This window comes from Delphinus delphis, chromosome 1 (genome assembly GCF_949987515.2).
Source record: "Delphinus delphis chromosome 1, mDelDel1.2, whole genome shotgun sequence".
NCBI classification, from domain to species: domain Eukaryota; kingdom Metazoa; phylum Chordata; class Mammalia; order Artiodactyla; family Delphinidae; genus Delphinus; species Delphinus delphis.
In genome coordinates this window covers 95813440-95835709 of record NC_082683.1, presented here as the reverse complement: position 1 = coordinate 95835709, position 22270 = coordinate 95813440, and the positions used below count along the sequence as shown (strand labels likewise).

Sequence of the window (22270 nt, the reverse complement as noted above, 5' to 3'; positions counted from 1 at the left end):
TAATGCCATACATTTGTATAATGTTAGACTGTTTGTTTGAAAACATCTGTTCACATTCCATATTTCAATAAAATTGTATTGGTATTGGTAGAAAAAAAAAGGGTCATCCACATAGAGGGTATGGGATTTCATTATATCGGGAGTCCTCCCCTCTTACCCATCTTGTTGTGGTTCCTTCTTTGTGTCTTTTAGTTATAGAAGATCTTTTCTGGTAGGTCCCAGTCTTTTTGATTGATGGGTTCTTCTGCAGAGAGTTGTGATTTTGGTGTGCTCATGAGAGAGGGTGAACTCAGAGTCTTACTACTCCACCATCTTGGCTGCTCTCCGTTACTGGACTTTGTTTTAGCATACCACTTTTATCTTTAATCACTTAATTCTTAAAGACCTTTAACATTATTTTTACTGCTGTTTATGTAATAACTGCAAGAAATGGTCATCTGGACAAATATTCAACAGGATACCTCTCTAAAGCTACTCCCTGTTTTGAGCTAAGACTTGAGGCCGTGCCTTAAGATGGCCCAACTCCACTATCCAGCCACTGTTTGAGGAACCTGCTAATAAGATGGTACTCTAAAGAGCCCTACACTTTGCAGGTATCCCAACATAAAATGGCCACACGACCTCTTGACTGCACAGAGTGGCTACACTTGATCCAGCGCACTAGGCCTGCCCATTTCAGATCAGGATATCCAAGGGGCAGCTACAGCCTACTAAATGCTTAAGTTAGAGAGAGCTAATGGCTTTCCCCCAGACCTGTAGATTTTAAACCTTCTGAAATTGTATTCTTTATCTCAGATGGCTGAGATAACTATAGCCAAGGCTCTAAATCCATATAATGGCTGTAGAGTTCGCCAGGGCTTTAACGAGAAATAATTCTTTCAAATTTCCAAATTTCATTACATGTTTATTGTGCACCAGGCAGTATGATCGATATAAGAAGTATAAAGTCAAGTAAGACATGGATTCTCTCCTCAATGACTTTATGGTTGAGTTGGAGAGCAAAACAAGTAAAACAACAATTATAATACAGTGGGGGTATGTTTTATTGAGATCTAAGAACACAGATGAAGGGTATCTAAAGCAGGGAAAGCCTCCAGGAAAGGGTGACAGAAGGTAGGCCACCAGGATCCCACACTATCAGTAGACTACTCAAACCCCTTCCCCAGCACACCCAAGAGCCCCCTGAACCATGACACAGAGTACCACAAGCTGACAGGAGGCTTCCCATGAATGCTGAATTAAGGAGGGAACCAGGCACAGAAGGGCCCCCCTTCTGTAAAGACCCCATGCTAAAGAACAGAGGTACATGAAGTAGAAATAGAAAGGAGCAAGCAATAGTATAATCCCACCTGTTCCCAACCCCCCGCCACACACACACATGCATGCCCATCCACGGAGCCTCTGCAGTGGACAACAGAAGGAAAAATGGACACCCACACACACCCAACAGTCAGTCGTGACTCCAGGAAGCCAGGAGGGAATAAGACAAGACACAGCAGGTATCATTAAGGCTTTACTGGGGATCAGACAGGGCTGGGCAGGAACCACACTGGGAGGCAGGGCCTGCACCTGCACACCAGGCCAATTCTGATCTTCAGGGCAGTGCTGGGAGCTCAGAGCAGAGCTCTGTGGGCCAGGGGTCTGGTCGGGCTCCTCACAGCAGAAGCAACCATGGAAGGGAAGGATAGTCTAGTTGGCTTTAGTGCAGGAGGGATAATGTGGGGTGGGGGAGGAACTTTGCTGAAGAAAAGTGGGGAACTGAATAAAGGATGGATGAAAAGGGGGTTGGGAGGGAGATAAAGGGGGCCAAGACGGCATCTAAAGTGAAAAGAAGGAGAAAGAAAAAGACAGATGGTTCTGTGCACAGGGAGGTCCACCTGGTCTCCAGGACAATGGCTCCTCACTCCCGTCTCCTGGTTACAGGGCAGTATTTGTTGCCCCACATGGCAGTCTTTAGAAACAGAGGGCCTGGGAGGAAGCAACTGGACTTCATGTAGGCAGAGATCTTCTTCAAGCCCTGAGGGTGGGAAAAAGAAGGCCAGACCTCAGGTCTGCTGCCCCACTGGGGCTCATGCAGCTCTCCCCAAGTTTGGTACCCTGGTACAGCCCTTCCATGTGGGGTCAAATGTTGGGGCAATAGACAGCCTTTTGGGATGCTCAGCTCTGGAAAGTTGACCCTTCCAATTTCCTGTAATGCATTTGATTTCTTAATAAGACTTATCACATATGGAGACTCCACCCTGTATAAGGTGCTGTGTATCCACTAGAGATGATAATATAGGTTTAGAATCTCTACACAACTACCTGACAAGATAGGTTCTACTGTCACCATTTATCAGAAGGGAAACTGAGGCACACAGAGGATAAGCACCTCCCTCCTGGTCACACAGCTCATAAGTAATACGTCTAGAATGCAGCCTGGCTCGCTCTCACTCTCCATTCTGAGCTCTTTCTGCTGCACTCCCTTCCTCGCAGCTGAAAACAAAAAGAACAAGGTTCATTCATCATCCACTTATACAAAGAGTTAAGTCACCACTCAGGGCAGTTGCTCACCAACAGTGTGCCTGGAGGGGTATTCAGGATGGAAAAAACCAAGATGAAACATTCTGTATTTCGGATACCTGGCCCCTAGATAGTTAAGATGCATAACTCAGGAAAAACTCCAGTCACCTCAGATGTGTGCACCTTTCCATCCACAGAAAAGCACTAAAATCACTAACTTGAGATACCTGTTTTTGGGTGATTAGCAGTGATCTTTTACCAAGACTTAGAGTTGATTATTCTTATTTCCCAAACCTCCCCTCCTACTTCTTGAGAGCAGTTCCTCGGAGCTATCTGAGAGGCTGTCTCCCGGGATATAGTCCTCAGTAAGTTCCCCAAAAAAAGGGAAACCCACTGCTCTTACGTTGTTTGGGTTTTACTTTCCAGTAGACAGTTCTAGTGGCCACAAAGGGGCCCAGAGGAGACTTCTTCCCCTCACCGGAACTTTACAAGGATCTGGAGCCTTGGTACCAGCAAGGCCCCTTGTGCCGGTCCACCTCTCTACATGTCCATACGAATTTGGGTGAGTCTCTCCCGATCTCAGTTTTACCATCTTGGCTGACAATCCTGAGTTTTATTCAGTGGCAGATGAAAAAGGTACCTGACTTCTCAGTTCAGAGATACTGAGAAAGTACCCAGTCGAGAGCCACTGGGAAGGTTCAGGCTGGGTGAGTAGGTAAGGGGCTGGTTGGCATCTTTCCTTGAATTGACAACTTTAACAGAATTAGTTGGAATATAGTGTAGATACCATATAAGAGCTCTTAACTCCAAAGATAAGGGACAGAGCTCTTCCTGGCCAGGTACGGCTTTCTCAGGCAACTGAGAAACTTGCAGGAGTGGTGGAGGCCAGTCCTTTATACCACACAGCAGTCCCATAGGGAAACCCATTCTTTAATTTACAGAAAGTGGCCCATCTGGGGACACACAAAAAGATTTGGCCTCCAGTGTTCCCAGTGCCCATCGAGGCTTTAGACTGTCAGAGGGAGAAACTGAGACGTGTAAAAGACCTGAAATGACTCTAGGGTGACAACTAGGAGAGTTCAGCTCAAAAACAACACACTGGCCCACCACATACAGTTTCAATAGTAATTTATCCTGAAAAACAGACTCTGAAATGGGAAACAAAGCTTTCTAAACAAAAGAAAGAAGAGTGACAGATTGCTAACCTATGAGTAACACCACAGCCAGGTTTAGGTACATTACATACGGAGCTTATACTTGCAAATATGTAATTGGGGAAGCTATACCAAAGGAGATCTCATCCTAAAAATGGCCAAAACGGGGTTCTTTGGACATTCCAATACTGGGTTTTTTGGGTGTATACAGCTAGAGAAAGCAGGTTATAAGATCAAACAGACTGAATGGAATGCTCATTTCGATTGGTATTTAGAAGCTTCTAAAAGAGGAAATGAGAAAGTAACTTCTTGCAGAAAAGCAACAAAAAATGGCTTGAAATTATATCCGAATTTTTAAAAGGCCCCTGAAGCTGGACCTGCTCTCCATTGCTCCTCCCCGCTCCTCTGAGTGTCCACTGCAATGCTCTCCTTCATGCTATTCGTCTCTCTCTCAACTTCGTTTTTGTAACACCAAAATTGATTCCCCACAGAAAGCAACAATAATTCAAAAGCCTTGGTAAAATTGTGATTATTTTGGCCAAAAAGTTTTTAAAACTTTTTTTTTTCCAAAATTCTGACCTTAAGGAAACAAATGCCCTTCTAGGAGGAACGTGCATCATCTCCCCATGCCTTTGAGATATAAATATTCTACCTGATCTTAGGCATCTTCTACTGTGTTTTGGTAGCTTAGTCTCTGCAATTGAGAAGGTACACATATGGTATACATTTGGCAGAAAGTTGCATAGTCTGGGATTCCAAGCAGTCTTTTTGTCCAGCTACGCCAGCTTCAGGGAAACGTGTCATAAGTGGTCCCAGTCCATAAAGCGCCTTTGTTGTCTCAACCTTCCTTGTGTCCCTGTACAACAAAGGCCTTTATTTTCTTCGACTATATTTGGGAGTAAACTTTCTGGTTCTGGTGAAGGCTACATCCTTTGCACTCTCTTTTGGGGATGACTCTTGCATCTTATTGGTTTGAATCACAACTAAAAATCCTAACAATTGATCCTTTAAATTGGAAAAACTTCTAAATTGGTAAATTTTTAGAGACCTCTCATTGTAAACAGTTGTTTTATTGGTATCTATGGAAACCCAAACTAGAAGGTGGATACAAAGAAATATAATGGCTAACCTTAAGAACTCCCTTAGTTTATAGGACGGAAATCTTTAGATGGTTATTAAGAGATGGGATAAATGAAACAGACTTCGACAGCATTAAAACAACGGTTTTGATACAACACTACCAAAAAGGATGTTTTGGAGAGGCCAAAAAGACCCCTTATTGGTCCTCCTAATGTTAAAGGGTCCCAAACAAGTCCATTCTATTTACCCCAGTTTAGAAAAATTTTAAAGGCAAAAAGGTAAAAAAAATTACATTCAGATACTTGACCAGCAATTGCTCGGGGCAACATGCCAATCAATCAAGTTAAAGATTGACAAAAAGCCCTGGGTCCCTTGGCTCAACCCCTCACTGGAGACCCCAAAGCCTTTTATACAGAAATGGGTAAAATGGCCAGGGAATAAAAAGGAAAGTTTCTGGGACTCCTTATAAGACCAAGACTGGTTAATAGGGTCCAAGTGAGGGCAACAGTTAAAGGTATAAGAGTTGATAGAATTGAGATGAAAGTTTATTAAAAATTGGTGTATTTGTGTTTTTTTTAATAAATTTATTTATTTATTTTTGGCTGCATTGGGTCCTTGTTGCTGCGCTCAACCTTTCTCTAGTTGCAGCGAGTGGGGGCTATTCTTCGTTGCGGTATGCGGGCTTCTCATTGAGGTGGCTTCTCTTGTTGCGGAGCATGAGCTCTAGAGCACAGGCTCAGTAGTTGCAGCGCACAGGCTTAGCTGCTCCGCTGCCTGTGGGATCTTCCCAGACCAAGGCTCAAACCCGTGTCTCCTGCATTGGCAAGCGGATTCTTAACCACTGCCCCACCAGGGAAGTCCCAAAAAATTGGTGTATTTGAACAGGCTTTATGTAAGATGGTTCATCTCTTTTACCTGATATATTGTGGGGATGTACAATATGTCTCACTGGGGAATGCTCCCCTGCCTGGTATAAGACAGGGTATATAATCTGTCTCTCAGGCAATGTTAATTAAACATGATAAAGGAAACCAATAGGGTTACATGAGTCCACAGAGTATGAGGTAAAAGCTGCGGTCTAATATTCAGGGGCTAACAAAAGCAATAATGGAGTTTGGTTTGGGGGTTTTGTTTGTTTGTTTTGCTTTGTTTGTCCCTAGGGTAAATTGGTCTGAGTTTGACTTGTGCACTCAGAAAGAGGACCTTCTGCAAACATTTGAAGGCATGATACACTGATCCCTAAAGTTCTGGAATATGGAAATCTTTTGATTTCCAGTTTAGTTGGAAATTTTCCTTCTGATATAAGAAAACAAATTAAAGAAAATGTAGTTGGGCAAATCAATCTTTTGGTATCATTTAGGTGGCAGCCCAGTTCTTTGGGGAATTAAAAGCAACTGTGGGGACTTCCCTGGTGGTACAGTGGTTAAGACTCCAAGCTCCCAATGCAGGGGGCCCAGGTTCAATCCCTGGTCAGGGAATTAGATCCCACATGCATGCTGCAACTAAGAGTTTGCATGCCACAACTAAGGAGCCCATGAGCCGCAACTAAGGAGCCCACCTGCCACAACTAAGACCTGGTGCAACCAAATAAATAAACATTTTTTAAAAACAAAAAAATAAAAGCAACTATGTTTACCTTGCGAATCCCCACATTTCAGAAATGTAAATACAGCCCACAATGACCTGAGACTGAGCCTGATTAACTTAATAAGGTAGAACCTGAAACCAAAGGGAAAAAATAAAGGAAAAGAGGCCTTTTAAAATTCAAATGGTTAGAAAGCCTCCTTCACCCAAAATCTAATTCACAGCCTCTTTTAAGGATTTGTCAAGAATGAACGTAAATCTTAAGTCTTTTCCACGAATAGTAAAAAGCCTAAAGAGTTTCCCTCATTATCGGTTTTAGAAAGGAGGAAGCTGCAACCCACTGCAGTCACCCACTGACAGTGCGCCCTGAGGGGAATTCAGGATGGAGAAAACCAGGATGAAACATTCTGTGTTTTGGATATGGGGGACCTTAAAGAGTTAGGATGCATATCGAACAAAGAATTTCAGTCACCCCAGATTCGTGCATCTACCTACACATAGAAAAACACGAAAATCATTAACTTGAGATATTTGTTTTTCGATAATTAGCACTAATCTTTTACCAAGATGCATGCTTGACTACATGTACTTCCCAGCCAAAAATTCATATACCTACTGTCTCCTACCTTACGTCTTGAGAGCAGTTCCTCCGAGCTCTCTGAGAGTCTGTCTGCCGGGCTACAGTCCTCAGTAAGGTCCCCAAATAAAACTGAAACTCACTGCTCTTAAGTTGTGAGGGTTTTTTTTTCCAGTCAACATCTTGTTATGGGAGTACTCGTTCTTCTCATTCTGCAAAAACATCCTCTTTTTCAGAAAAGACTTCTAGGTTCCCAGGGTTTGCCCACAGAGGGATGGACACCTAGCAAAACAAAGGGTCTCAGAAAGTGCCCAAACAACTTGCAGAAGAGACCAGATTTCACTCAGCAAAACCTGGATGAAAGGTGATAGTGAAGCAGGAGATAGATGGGACCCAGGCCAAACAGCTGAAGTTCATCCCCTGTGGACAGAAACTCCATAATAGCAGAAACTCCATGAAAGCAGGATGATGGAGGAGGCTGGGCCCTGCCCAGATAAGAGATAAAAGACCACATATTCCTCATTCTCGAAGTCAAGGAGACCTCCCCGACTACACATGCACAGAAAGCCTCCTTGGAGGTCAAAAAGCAAGGGGGTGCCAACTCATAGTAAGTGATGTCAACTACCCATAGTCCTCTTCGCTAGAATCCATCTTGGCTAAGAGATGTGCAAGCACATAGGGGAGGACCCTAAGATACATCAAATACAGACTCAGAACCAGGCAAAGCAAGATGACTGGTCAAAGGAAACCTGGAAGAAATGCCCCATAAAAGTGATTCAAACTACCACAAGGGCGTGACTGTCTCTCTGAGCCCACCTGGGTGTCTATCCACACGTACTGTACTCTTTTTTTTTCTCCTAATAGACACTTTATTTGTTTCACTACTTTCCATCTTCGTGGGAATTCTTTTCTGCAAAGCCAAAGGGCCAGGGCCTTGTCACTGACCACTGTTCTAGCAGCTAGGATTTGGTGCTCTCAGCGCCACGACCCAACCTCAGTCTCTGGCCGGGAACCAAAACCCTGCTTCAAGCCGCTGCAGGCTGAGGCCACCTGAGATCTTATTTGGTGCCAAAACCAGGGAATTTAAGGTAAATTGCGGGCTTTGCCCAGCTGCGGCTTGAGGCCTCTGACTTTCACTCTTGCCCTCTTTCTCTTGCTCTCTGCTTCACTTTCTTTTCAAGTCCCACCCCTCAGGCCCTCAGGTCCTGACCCCCATGGCATTTTCCATTGCGGCCAACTCCAATTCCTCCAGAGTTCCCCCTTCACTCCAGGCGTTGGCAGTCTGCAACGGACAGCCTATTGGGTTGGCCACCTTCAAGCAGACTGCAGTGCTCAAGGAGAGCCCTGGCAATACACCAGCAGTGGTTCAAGGAACCCCTCACTTGAGGGACTGGGTAGACCAGAGATGTCTGGTCAGGGATCAGTGGGAGAGTAGAGGACACTCAAAATCCCACCAAGCACAGGATTTGAAGGAAATTCAGAGGACGCTCTGAATCTCCTTCAGGTGCCTCCTAGTAATGTTTCCAGAATGCTGGACTTCATTTCTAGGAGCGCAGTTAAGCCAGATGGGCTGAGAAAGGAAAGCTTAGGTCCTGCTGTAACATTGCCTGGCCTTTATTTAAGTAGGGGGATGGAAAAAAATGGCCTGAAAATGGGTCTCTTACAATTAGATCTTTACTGCCATAGTATGGGGAAATGGACTGAGGAAAACTCTCCTGACCTTCTAAATGATCCCTTCTAACTTCTCCCAACTCTCAGGGGGGAAACCAAGCTCCCCCCACTCCTGCAAGTTCCCTTACTCCTTCAGATTCTTTTGATCAAACTAAGACCCCCACCTCTCTGGAGGGACAATCCCTGCCAGGACAACATTTTATCAGCCAGTCTGCCCCTGTATCCAGGCCAATCTGAGCACTAAATTGGTCTAAATTTTAGCTATGAAACTATGACCAAGGAAAAAGAAAGATGATTTTTGAGTGTGGCCACAATATTCTTTAGTCTCTGGAGAAAACTGGTTAAGAAAAAAAACTTTTTTTTTTTTAAATTACAAAACTGGTTCTTTTTTCATGTGCAATTAGAAAAAGCTAGCTTGTTACTTTTTTCAGAATTCTGACACTGAGGAACAAGTCCTACTAGCAGAACTTGATTTTCTCTCCCTGTGCCTTGAGACCAGGGCTCTCAGGAACACTTACCTAGACCATCTCTAATTCCTGAAGCTGAGGAAAAAAACTGGAATGAAGCCTTTTAAATTTTTTCTTATTCCAACTGTTATTTATAAACTAGTGAGTTTTACATTGTGATATCTAATTCATGACTAAGTTTAGAAAATGAAGTTAGATCTCTCGTTGGATCTGTCTGGATATATGTATGTCTCAGTGTATGTCTTTGTCTTCGGATAATATTGCTGAGGTTAATTTGTAAATGAGCTCTATTTAATTGGCTTAAAGGAAAGTAAGCACTTACAAATCAGGCAATTCTAAATACAAGAGAAATTAAGCTAAGTGAATTTCAGGTTCACATGAACTGGGAAATATTCAGTATTAAATTAATACCTGGTATTAATGTTTAAGTTTGTTGATCTAATTAATATAGACATGTCTTTAGAGTCATCAACATTAAGTATAACACTTTTATTGCATCTAGGTTTAATATAAGCTAAATAAAATCTTGTTATATCCGTTGTAAATTTGTCAGCAAGGAAAGTAACTCAATGTGAACAAACTTCTAAGGAAAAAAATTCAAATGAGATAAGAGCTTCGGGTGAACTTTTTAGGAATAAAATAAGATACTGAAACATTCATTACTGAACACTGGCTTCCTTTTACAGAGAAACAAAAGGTCTAGAACTATTAATAAATATGTTTGGTGCCACACTGAGATATTTTCTGTAAGAAAGCACATTTTTCAGGAAATTATTATTTGGATTTATGTTTACCAATCTACAGAGTGCTGATACAAAGGACAGTTCATGGTTGCTTAAAGAAAGTAGGATGTGTGTTTTTAGTAAAGAAGATATGAGGAATGGAATTGCATTTTATTAAGGGAAAAAGAAGTAGGTCTGACTTACAGGTGGCTGTTTCTAGATGGAAAAATAAAGTAATGGATACAGAAACTGACAAAAAGCTTTGTGGAAAGTGGACCCCAAGAAAAGAGTTTTGAGAATGGTCAGGATTGACTAAGCTTAAAATAAATTTAACTGAGTAAATGAATTTTGAAAGTAAGCTGGTGCAAAACTTGAATTGGGGGACTTCCCTGGTGGCACAGTGGTTAAGAATCCACCTGCCAACACGTCCTCAATGGGGAAAAACTGAAACCATTTCCACCAAGATCAGGAACAAGAAAAGGTTGCCCACTCTCACCACTATTATTCAACATAGTTTTGGAAGTTTTAGCCACAGCAATCAGAGAAGAAAAAGAAATAAAAGGAATCCAAACCAGAAAAGAAGAAGTAAAGCTGTCACTGTTTGCAGATGACATGATACTATACATAGAGAATCCTAAAGATGCCACCAGAAAACTACTAGAGCTAATCAATGAAAGTGGTAAAGTAGCAGGATACAAAATTAATGCACAGAAATCTCTTGCATTCCTATACACTAATGATGAAAAATCTGAAAGAGAAATTAAGGAAACACTCCCATTTACCATTGCAACAAAAAGAATAAAATATCTAGGAATAAACCTACCTAAGAGATGAAAGACCTGTATGCAGAAAATTATAAGATGCTGATGAAAGAAATTAAAGATGACATAAATAGATGGAGAGATATACCATGTTCTTGGACTGGAAGAATCAACATTGTGAAAATGGCTCTACTACCCAAAGCAATCTACAGATTCAATGCAATCCCTATCAAACTACCACTGGCATTTTTCACAGAACTAGAACAAAAAATTTCACAATTTGTATGGAAACACAAAAGACCCCGAATAGGCAACGCAATCTTGAGAACGAAAAACGGAGCTGGAGGAATCAGGCTCCCTTACTTCTACAAAACTACAGTAATCAAGACAGTATGGTACTGGCACAGAAACAGAAGTATAGATCAATGGAACAGGAAAGCCCAGAGATAAACTCACGCACATATGGTCACCTTATCTTTGATAAAGGAGGCGAGAATATACAGTGGAGAAAAGACAGCCTCTTCAATAAGTGGTGCTAGGAAAACTGGACAGCTACATGTAAAAGAATAAAATTAGAACACTCCCTAACACCATACACAAAAATAAACTCAAAATAGATTAAAGACCTAAATGTAAGGCCAGACACCATCAAACTCTTAGAGGAAAACATAGGCAGAACACTCTATGACATAAATCACAGCAAGATCCTTTTGGACCCACCTCCTAGAGAAATGTAAATAAAAACAAAAATAAACAACTGGACCTAATGAAACTTAAAAGCTTTTGCACAGGAAAGGAAACCATAAACAAGACGAAAAGACAACCCTCAGAATGGGAGAAAATATTTGCAAATGAAGCAACTGATTAATTTGCAAATGAAGCAGCTGATTAAACAAAGGATTAATCTCCAAAATTTACAAGCAGCTCATGCAGCTCAATATCAAAAAAACAAACAACCCAGTCCAAAAATGGGCAGAAGACCTAAATAGACATTTCTCTAAAAAAGATATATAGATTGCCAACAAACACATGAAAGAATGCTCAAAATCATTAATCATTAGAGAAATGCTAATCAAAACTACAATGAGGTATCATCTCACACCAGTCACAATGGCCATCATCAAAAAATCTACAAACAATAAATGCTGGAGAGAAGGGAACCCTCCTGCACTGTTGGTGGGAATGTAAATTGATACCATGGAAGCAACCTAAGTGTCCATCAACAGATGAATGGATAAAGAAGATGTGGCACATATACACAATGGAATATTACTCGGTTATAAAAAGGAACGAAACTGAGTTATCTGTAGTGAGGTGGATGGACCTAGGGTCTGTCGTACAGAGTGAGGTAAGTCAGAAAGAGAAAAACAAATACTGTATGCTAACACATATATATGGAATCTAAAAAAAAAAAAAAAAAAAAGGTCATGAAGAACCTAGGGGCAAGATGGGAGTAAAGATTCAGACCTACCAGAGAATGGACTTGAGGATATGGGGAGGGAGAAGGGTAAGCTGGGACGAAGTGAGAGAGTGGCATGGACATATATACACTACCAAACGTAAAATAGATAGCTAGTGGGAAGCAGCCGCATAGCACAGGGAGATCAGTTTGGTGCTTGGTGACCACCTAGAGGGGTGGGATAGGGAGGGTGGGAGGGAGGGAGATGCAAGAGGGAAGAGATATGGGGACATATATGTATATATATTTATATATATATATATAACTGATTCACTTTGTTATAAAGCAGAAACTAACAACCATTGTAAAGCAGTTATACTCCAATAAAGATGTTAAAAAAAAAAAAGAATCCACCTGCCAATGTAGGGGACACAGGTTCAATTCCTGGTCCAGGAAGATCCCACATGCCATGAAGCAACTAACCTCATGCGCCACAACTACTAAGCCTGCGTGCAACAACTACTGAAGCCCGTGTGCCTAGAGCCCGTGCTCCACAACAAGAGAAGCCACTGCAATGAGAAGCCTGCACACCGCAACGAAGAGTAGCCCCTGCTCACCGCAACTAGAGAAAGCCCATGAGCAGCAACAAAGACCCAACACAGCCAAAGGTAAATAAATAAAAATCTACTTAAGATTTAAGAAGCCTAGCTTGTTCTTTCTAAGGACACAACGGTTTCCCAGACAAGATGACGGTGATGCAGAGATTCCAGACACTCCTTGGAACAGATCCTGCTGGAATAACAGCAGATGTCACCCCGGGTCGCTTAATGAGTCAGGGCGAGAGCTCTGTGACCCCAACTAGGTAGGGTCTGTGAGCCCCTTGACAGCCTGAAGAAGCTACAGAAGACAGACCTTTGCCTTTCGTCCTCCCAATAAAGATTTCTTGGGGTTCATGTCTCTCAGGGGGGGATTTGAGGCAGGAGATAGATGGGCCCCAGGCCAAACAGCTGAAGTTTGTCCCCTGTGGACAAAAACTCCATAAGAGCAGAAACTCCATAAAAGCAGGATGATGGAGGAGGCTGGGCCCTGCCCAGATAAGAGATAAAAGACCACATATTCCTCATTCTCAAAGTCAAGGAGACCTCCCCGACTACACATGCACAGAAAGCCTCCTTGGAGGTCAAAAACCGAGGGGGTGCCAACTCATAGTAAGTGATGTCAACTACCCATAGGCCTCTTTGCTAGAATCCATCTTGGCTAAGAGATGTGCAAGCACATAGGGGAGGACCCTAAGATACATCAAATACAGACTCAGAACCAGGCAAAGCAAGATGACTAGTCAAAGGAAACCTGGAAGAAATGCGCCATAAAAGTGATTCAAACTACCACAAGGGCGTGACTCTCTCTCTGAGCCCACCCGGGTGTCTATCCACACGTACAGTACTCTTATTTTTCTCCTAATAAACACTTTACTTGTTTCACTACTTTCCATCTTCGTGGGAATTCTTTTCTGCAAAGCCAAAGGCCAGGGCCTTGTCACTGACCACTGTTCTAGTGGCTAGGATTTGGTGCTCTCACCGCTGCGACCCGACCTCAGTCTCTGGCTGGGAACCAAAATCCTGCTTCAAGCCGCTGCAGGCCGAGGCCACCCGAGATCAGTATGAGGGTGTGGAGCACAGGCCAGGCCAAGCCAAACTCTAATTATTCCACTTAAAGGACAGAGTCCACCTGCCTGGCCTGGGACTGGAGCCCAGTCTCACTGGGCCCCAACCTACCACATCCCCAGTACTGCTGCAGCCAACTAGGCAGTGAGACACTCAGGTGTATCTGTGCACAGTCTTCCCAAGACAGACAGTGCCCAATAAGTTCCAAGGATTCAAAGATGCTGGGGGTGCCTGTACCCAACAGCCCAGGCCCCAACAGGCCACACACTGCAGCCCACATCTGTCCCCATCCTCCCTGCCGGGAAGTCATCCCAGCTCTTGCAAAATTCTCAAGGCCAATAAGCCTGGAGCAGAACCAGAGCTGATGAGAACTAGCTAAGAAAGCAGATTTGATGATGGGGCCGGGTGGGGAGTGAGGGTGGGAATAGAGAACAGATTGTACTGAAAAACCTATTGGATTAGAGCTTCAAATTCCCAAATCTGACATAATGCAGACTTTGTTGCTCTCCCACTGGTGGACTGAGGGTGACCGATGATGAGCTGGGAGGTGAGGTCAGGCTGTGCTCCTCCAGCACCAAGTGGTTCCACGCACACCACACAGCTCGGGGTTCCTGTAGTTCTCCAGCTGCACTGAGCCCCAGAAGGTGGGCGCCAGGACTGTGTTGCTTCTTCATCCCCACTGTGCCTGACACAGTGCCTCATACAGAGGAGAGGGTCAGATCAGTGAATGTTACTAAAAATAAATGTACCATCCCGCCTCTGAGATCGGAAACTTGGGTAACTGGAAGGAAGAAGGAAGGAAGACGAGGGAAGGAAAGTGCCCACTGTAAGAGGTGTCGAGATAAAATCCTTCCAAAGGACACCTATGTATGTACTCAAATCCCAGCACCAACTACAGTCCTGAGAATCTCAATACAACTGGCGGCGATTCACTTGTGCAGACCCCTCTGGAGATCTAGAGAAGATATTGTCTGTGTTTTTAGTACTTGATATCAGTCCTACGGTGTCTCAACTCTACTAATGCCAGCTGCAGGGAAACTCCTGAAGGTTCTGCTTCCTCCACACTTTCCAGAGCTCTGAACCAGACAGGAAAAGGACCTGAGCTTTCTTTTCCATACAGGAAAAGGAGAGCCACTCACTGCTGCCCATAGAAGCCAGATGCTCTGACTGGGAGCCCAGCACAGCCTGTACTGGCCCTGTGACCTTCAGAAATTATCCTTTCACCTTAACTCCTTATCTGTAAAATGAAGAGGATAATTCTTTTACCACGGAGGAATGTTACAAAGATTAAATTTGACACAATATATGTTAGATGCTGAGCAGAGATTCTGGCATAAACCAAGTCCTCATTAAATGTTATTCTTCATCTGGGTTCCAACTAGGAAAGCATCAGTGAAGAGAGGGAAGAGAAGAGAGATATAAATACTAGAGGGGTCGGGAGAATCACCTCCAAACGGGAAGTGAAGTCTTTCAGGTTTGGGAATTCATCCAGACACCTGGGCTCAAATGTGCGGTGCATGTCAAGGATGTCGTACGCCAGGAAATGCACGTAGGTGAGCTGCAGAAAGGCAAAGCGTGAATGGGCACCAAACTCTGAACACGGGAAAAATGACAGCTCTCCATCCCCCGAAGCCGTCCCCCTTACCTTGTCCCCTGCAAACCGGGGCCTCTTCCCCAGAAAATCTGAGAAGAGCTTCATCGTTTTAGGGATCTCCTTCAAGTAATCAGGCTTTAGTTTCTCCTGAGGCACAAAACAGCTGTCACTGCCCTCAGATATAGACGCCCTGGGCAGAGACCAGGCCTCCCAGGGCTGTGCCTGATCCCAGCTGCCAAGTACACCTGGGTCAGTGCCCAGGCTGCGATTTAACCCACTTGTGTTCATTAGACTCCTACCAGGTACCACCTCCCATCTGTGAGAGGAGATGGGAAGGCAAAGGGCAAAACAACACCGCGCCTGAACCTGTCACCACTCAGCTCCAAACACCTGCCGTGGGTCAGACCAGCAGTGCTGTGAGACCTGGCAGAGCGCAGGCCTCAGACCTCAGGAAGATCAACGCTCAAATGACTCAGGAAAGAAGTCCTAAGTTCCAGCGCGGGTGACAGAAAGGGTGTGAATGCCGATGCAGTCTCTGAACAAATGAGGAGAATCTGAGAGGCTGAAAGGAAGGAGGGAGAGGAACAAAGTCTGACCCCAGGCTGCCTGCTGGGCACATGTGTTTATGCCTGAGATGCCGAGGAGGAGGTGCTGGGCTAACGAGGAAAACACCCTGTCTAGGAACTGAATTTCCACCCAAGGATGTCTGGACTCTATCCTAAGATTGGTGGGAACTAAGTCAGAGTTTCCAAGGGAATGTCTTGGTGGATCAGTAGCTCCAAGGAGTTCAAAGGCAAAAGACCAGTGTAGACGCGACCCTGACCAGCATTTCAAACCCTGTCCGGCCCGGTGGGAGGGGACTCACAAAGTCAGAGCTGTAGCAGATCATGGCCATGCACAAGCGGACATCCATAACCTGGTTCTCCAATACGTCCACGCGAATCTTCTCTTCCTCTGTCTCCCCACCTGTGGCCACACAACAGGGACTCACCCTCAGGATCCCGCCCCAGACAAGCCCAGGGCATGGCCACCTGTGCCCCTCCCCCACCCACAGCTCCGCTCACACATGTTGTGCTTGCGAGCAACGTAGCAAAGGATGGCGTTGCTCTGGGTGAGCTTGTGAGCCCCATCAATTAAGTAGGGCAGCTGGAGGAACAACAGGCCAGGTCGGTTGGGCCACCAGGCTCCCCTGCACCCACTCCCTTGAGCAAGGGCAGAGATGAAACCTGGCACTCACAGAGCCTGGCCCATGGTAGACACTAAATAATATACTGTAAAATGAAGGGATGAGCTGGGACATACAGCATTAGGGAAAGGCAGTGAAGAGAACCAGGAAGCTGAGAGGCCGAGCAGAAGGCACCGGACCCTGAAACCTCTAAGCTGGGTAAGCAGATGGACAGGGACACCATCCACTTTCCCCCAGAGCACCCCAGCCCCTGCACCTACATTGGGGAAGTCCAGGCCCAGCTTGGATTTTTCATTCAGCTACTGGCTTCTGTCATAGTTGAGAGCTGTGGTAAAGAAGATGCAGTGAAACAAACTGCCCCGGAGTCCAACCCTCCTTCCCTGGGGACCTACCAAGGAGTCAGAGACAAGAGCCCCTGAACAGGTGGATCTGGAATCTGAACCTCTAAATCTCGCATGGAGTTTTGGGGGAAAGCACAATTAGACGGCTCTGGAACCCACATGAGTAAGATTTACAAAGGGTTAGTGCAAGCAATAAAGGGAACCCGTGCCAATGGCTGATACAGGGGCCCGGCCATCGGCTCTCATGGCCGGCCTTGGAGGCCAGCTAGACACTCAAAGAGTTCGGAAAGGGTTAGACCTCTCTCCAGCTGCTGGAGGGCAGCAGACAGAAATAACAGGGGCCAGGACATAGGTTGCTTGGTACCAAATCAGCATGAATTGAGCAGAAGCCAGGACATGACAAGGATGCCATTACCGTCCCCCAGCGGGTACTTCTTCTCCTCCTAGTTTGAGTCTGTGTCCTCCAGAAGCAGGCGGATGGCGTGAGCCAGCTGGGAGAGATAGCCGGGACAAAGGACAGACATGAGGTTTAACCGCGCGACTTTCTGTGCTCCGGGTCCCCTCCCACACTCCCAACCCTCTCCCCGACCAGGGAAGGAGAGGCGGAGGGAAGGGGCTGGGCTGCAGCGAGCCCCACAAACGAAGTTTCTGGCGAACCGGTCCCCAGCTGCGCAGCATTTCCCTGCCCGCCCTGGTGGACCCCCGCTCACCCCGCGGATATCCCAGTAACCCCGGATCATTGCCATGGTCAGGGTTCGTGGATCGGGGTACCCTCTCCGAACCGCTGTGGAAGTTCATCCGGGTGCCTAGATCAAGCCTGGGTGTGGCCTGAGTGAGGCCACGCCCCACCGCGTCTCTCTGCCCCGCCCCCAACTACTACCCAATCTCCGAGGCCTCCTGCGACCCGGGGCACCCGGGGTCCTCAGTGCGGTATCTGCACCCAGAGCAGTGGAAATAGTACGTGTCCCCATCCAGGCGCGGGGACTCGGGAGCCGAGCTCTGGGCGCCAGGACGCTGAGGGCAGCCTGGTTCCCGTCCCCAGTCAGATCTCAGGTAAATCGGGGGAGTTGGCAGTGAGCTCGGGGAACAAGCCTGAATCACAAGAGCACGAATCTTCCACCTCCCCTGCCCTCCCAGGAATCGCTCAGGCTTGCTCCTGGGCTGCCGAGTTCCCCCGGGCTCTGGGAGGCTCTGACTGCCAAGTTAAGTCCAAAGAGTGGTGTCCCTCATATCGAAACTTTAAACGAGCCACTAGCACAGGAAGATGAGGACTCCAAGCAATCCTAACGCTCCCCCGACTCTTTATAATCCCTGACAGCAGCATATCTTCTAGAACAGACTATCAATGGTATACAAGAAACACCCACGACAAGGTACAGAAAAAGTAAATGTGGTCAGTGCTTTCCTTTCAGGGACTATGGAGGACTCGTCCCTTCAGTCGTATGCCTAAGAGTGATAATGACCAACTGTTAATTAATCGAGTAGCTTTATGGCCTAAATAATGACTCTAAATTCAGAACCAGGCCCAGCAAAGAAGATATCCAGGTGCAGTCCAGAGATGTCCCGACAGCCAGCTGGATGACCCTCACGTTGACTGGGTTGACTGGGTCAGTGACCTGGATTGTGGTGGTCACAGAGGGATCTGAGTGGGGGGGGAGAGGGCTGTCCTTTGAGCAGCTAGGAGCCTCTCCTGCTGCAAGGGGGGCCAGAAGGGGGGACCAGCAAGGAGCCTGGAGGACTGGCACAGGACCACAGGCAGAGTGGGCCCAGCACACCTTGGCTGCCCAGGTCCACGGATTCCTGCCCTGATCCTTGGCTCCTGACCCGCGTGTGGTTTTGTGTAGGAGAGGGTGGCTCAGGTGGCCTTTGATGACGCTCTGTGATACAACCTCCTCAAGAACAATGTCCTACCTGCCAACTTTCCTCTTTGAAGCTTGAACGTTATTTCAGAATGAGGAGAATAGGACAAGGTTGGTCTGGGTTCACTTTTCCCTTGTTTAAAGTATATTACAAGGTAATGGATATATGAAAAGAGATAAGAACTTTTAAAAGCAAATGGATTTTACAAGTTAAAATGCAAGGTTGGTACACTACAGAAAAATAAGTTTAAATTTAGCTAACACTTTACAAGGATAGAAAGGTATGAACCCAGTATTCAATGAAGATTTCTGACCACCAAGATAGAGTATGGAGTGGGGGTTTGAGGAAAGCAGATATATTCTATCTAATCCCTGTTAATTCACAGAGTCAGAGTCTGCACATCTCTGCTAAGTTGGGGAGCTGGGAGACTGTGTCACCAGAGACCAGCAGAGCTCAGTCCCCATGGCAGATGCTTCCAGCCATTCTGACCTTGCCAGTCCTCAGGGCTCCAGGTTGAGGTCCAGACTCAGCATGCAGCTCAGGGTCAGGTGGATTCCTAGTTCGGTTTGCCCACAGGGAGGCGATGGTGGCCACACACACACAAAAGTGCGGGCCCTCAATAGTTATATTTTTCACAATATAAAGAAGTTGTCATTCTGAGTTTTACACATCTTGAGCTTGGAAAAGAAACATGACCAGATTCCACTGAGAAAATGATTTTCTTAAACTAACATTAAACAGTCATAATATTTAAAATATGTAGAACAGATATTATTACATTAGCATTCATCCATTCATTCTTTTTTTTTTTTTTAAGGCTGGAAAATACAAGGACAGATTTTAAAATATGGAAGAGATTTTAAGTGTTCAAACACTGAGAGGGACTAAGAGGGAGAGGGGTTGAAGGCAGGAGAAAGAGGCAGTGCCTGGTAGGACAAGGAACTGCAGACATAGGGACTCCCAGAGCACAGGTGGCCCCTTCAGGAGGAAGAGGACAATTCTGCAGGAGGATGAGGAGGGCTGGCCGAGCAGGCTGTCAGACTCAGCCCCCAGGCCCAGGGGTCACACCCGTAGGTGCAGTGGGTGTGAGAAAGGCAGTAGCAAGCAGTGGGGACTTGGGAAACTGGAGAGTGGGCTGAAGGGCATGATGCAGCCAGTGGCTGCATAGCCAGCGCCTATGTGGCCACATCTTCTGGATTACATGTGCTCTCTCTTGACTGTAGCGTGTTGATAAGTTCTAATCTTTTAGAGAACACTGTGCAGGACATCAAAACATGTTGTATCCAATATTCAGTTGAGAATTTGGTCTCTAGTCTGACTCTGCACTGCATTCCATCCTTCCAGCTATACTGCTGACATTATGAACTCTCAAAGTAAATTTAAAATTCTGTATAAAATAGCCACAGAATACAAAACAACACACTAAATAAATACCAACAGTAGTATTAAAATGTGTCCTACCATATACTAATTTTTTTAAAGGTTTTCAAAATATTGTCTGGGTAAACTTTGGTAATCCACGATGTAAAGAATATTTTTTAATCTGAATAAAAAATAAAAATCATTATTTATTAGCTTCTGTGATAGTGGAATATAGAAAATAAATTTTCTACATGTCTATAGTATTAAGAATAAATAAATACAAACCAAGTCTTCAAGAATTTAGAAAGCAATTAAATTTAAAATAAATAACATGTGGAATTCTATTTCTACATGTTTCAGTCCTGTTAGGTTTTGTGTTTCTAGGAACATATTTATTTTATTCAGATTATCCAATTTGTTGACATATGGTTGTTTGTAGTATTCTGCTGTGATATTTTTACTTCTGTAGAATCAGTAGTCCTGTCCCATCTTTCATTTCTGATTTTAGTAATTTGCATCTTCTCCCTTTTTTCTTAGTCAGTCTAGCTAAAGGTGTGTCAATTTTTTTAAACATTTCAAAGAAATTTCCTGAACCTTTTCATTGATATTCTCTACTGTTTTTCTATTCCCTTTTTTATTTATCCCTGCCATAATCTTTATTATTTCCTTTCTTCTGCTAGATTTGTGTTTAATTCTTTCCCTAGTTCCTTAATTTATTAAGTTAGGATGTTTATTTGAGATCCTCTTATTTTTAATGTGGGCATTTCTAGCTGTAAATTTCCCCCTTAGCAGTGCTTTTGCTGTGTTCCATTAGCGTTGGCATTCTGTGTTTTCATTTTCACTCATCTCTAAGTATTTTCTAATTTCCCCTGTGATTTCTTATTTGACTCATTATTTAAAATGTTTTGTTTAATTTGCACAAATTTGTGGATTTTTCCAGTTTCCTTCTGTTATTGTTTTCTAACTTCATCCCATTGTGGTTGAAGTAGATAGTTGATATGATATCTATTTTTTAAATTCCTGATGCTTTATTTGTGTCCCCACATATCTTGGAGATTGTGCCATGTGCGCTTGAGAATAATGTGTACACTATTGTTGTTGGGTTGAATGTTCTAATATGTCTGCTGAATCTAGTTCATTTATTATGTTGTTCAGGTCCTCTATTTCCTTACTTTTCCTTCTGTCCTGTCCATTATTGGAAGCATGGTGGCATGGTGTTTAAGTCTCCAACTATTATTGTAGAACTAGTTCTCTCTTCAATTCTGTCAGTTTTTGATCAGTTATTAGGTGTGTAAATGTTTATAATTTTTATATCTTCTTGCTTTATTGAACACTCTGTAATAGATAATGTTCTTATTTCTGTCTTATAACATTTTTTGATTTCAAGTCTATTTTGTCTGATATTAGTATAGCCCTGCTCTCTTTTGGTTACTGTTTGCTTGGAATATCTTTTTCCATCCTTTCACTTTCAACCTATCTAGGCCTTTGATCTAAAGTCTGACTCTTGTAGATATCATGTAGTTCAATCATGGTTTTTTAAGGCATTCTGCTTATCTCTGCCTTTGATTAGAGAGTTTAATTCATTTACATTTAAATAAATTATTGATGAGAGACTTACTTCTATCATTTTGCTATTTGTCCTCTATTTGCCTTATAGTTTTTTCTCCCTCATTTCCTGCATGACTGTCTTTTATGTGTAGTTGATGTTTTGTCATGAAACTTTTCATTTTCCTTCTCATTTTTATTTGTGTTTATTCTATAGCTATTTTTCCTTGTAGTTACCATTGGGGATTATATTCAACATCCTATAATTACAACACTCTAATTTGAATATCTACCCGCTTAATTCGAATAGCATTCAAATACTTTGCTCTTATACAGCTCTGTCCCCTCTCTTTGATTATTGATGTCACAAAATTACATCTTTATACATGTGTGTCAAAAAACATAGACTAATAATTATTTTCTAATGGACTAATCACTTAAATTATATATAAAACAAAAAGAGAGTTATAAAACAAAGTTATAATAGTACTAGCTTTTATCATTACACGTGTATTTACCTTTTCCAGGAGTCTTTTTTTCTTCACATGGCTTCACATAACTCTCTAGTCTCTCTTCATTGCAACCTGAAGGACTCCTTTTAGCATTTCTTGTAGGGGAGGTCTAGTGATAAAAAACTCTCTCAGCTTTCACTTATCTGGGAATGTCTTAATTTCTACTTAATAGTTGAAGGACAGTTTTGTCAGATATAGGATTCTTGGCTGACAGGTTTTTCTTTCCTTTATCACTCTGAATATGTCAACCCACTGCTTCTGGCTTCCAAGGTTTCTAAGAGAAATCTGA

At 44.0% G+C, this 22270-nt stretch overlaps 1 protein-coding gene across 1 annotated transcript; it reads right to left on the bottom strand.

Moving 5' to 3' along the window:
* Positions 1 to 927: 927 nt before the first annotated feature.
* LOC132434985 (glutathione S-transferase Mu 1-like) lies at positions 928 to 17448 on the bottom strand. The gene is given in 7 exon segments (XM_060026823.1): positions 928 to 2017; positions 15227 to 15322; positions 16041 to 16141; positions 16240 to 16321; positions 16622 to 16686; positions 17118 to 17193; positions 17413 to 17448. Coding segments are annotated over 7 exon segments (573 nt in total). The 3' UTR covers positions 928 to 1900.
* Between the last annotated feature and the right edge of the window lie 4822 nt (positions 17449 to 22270).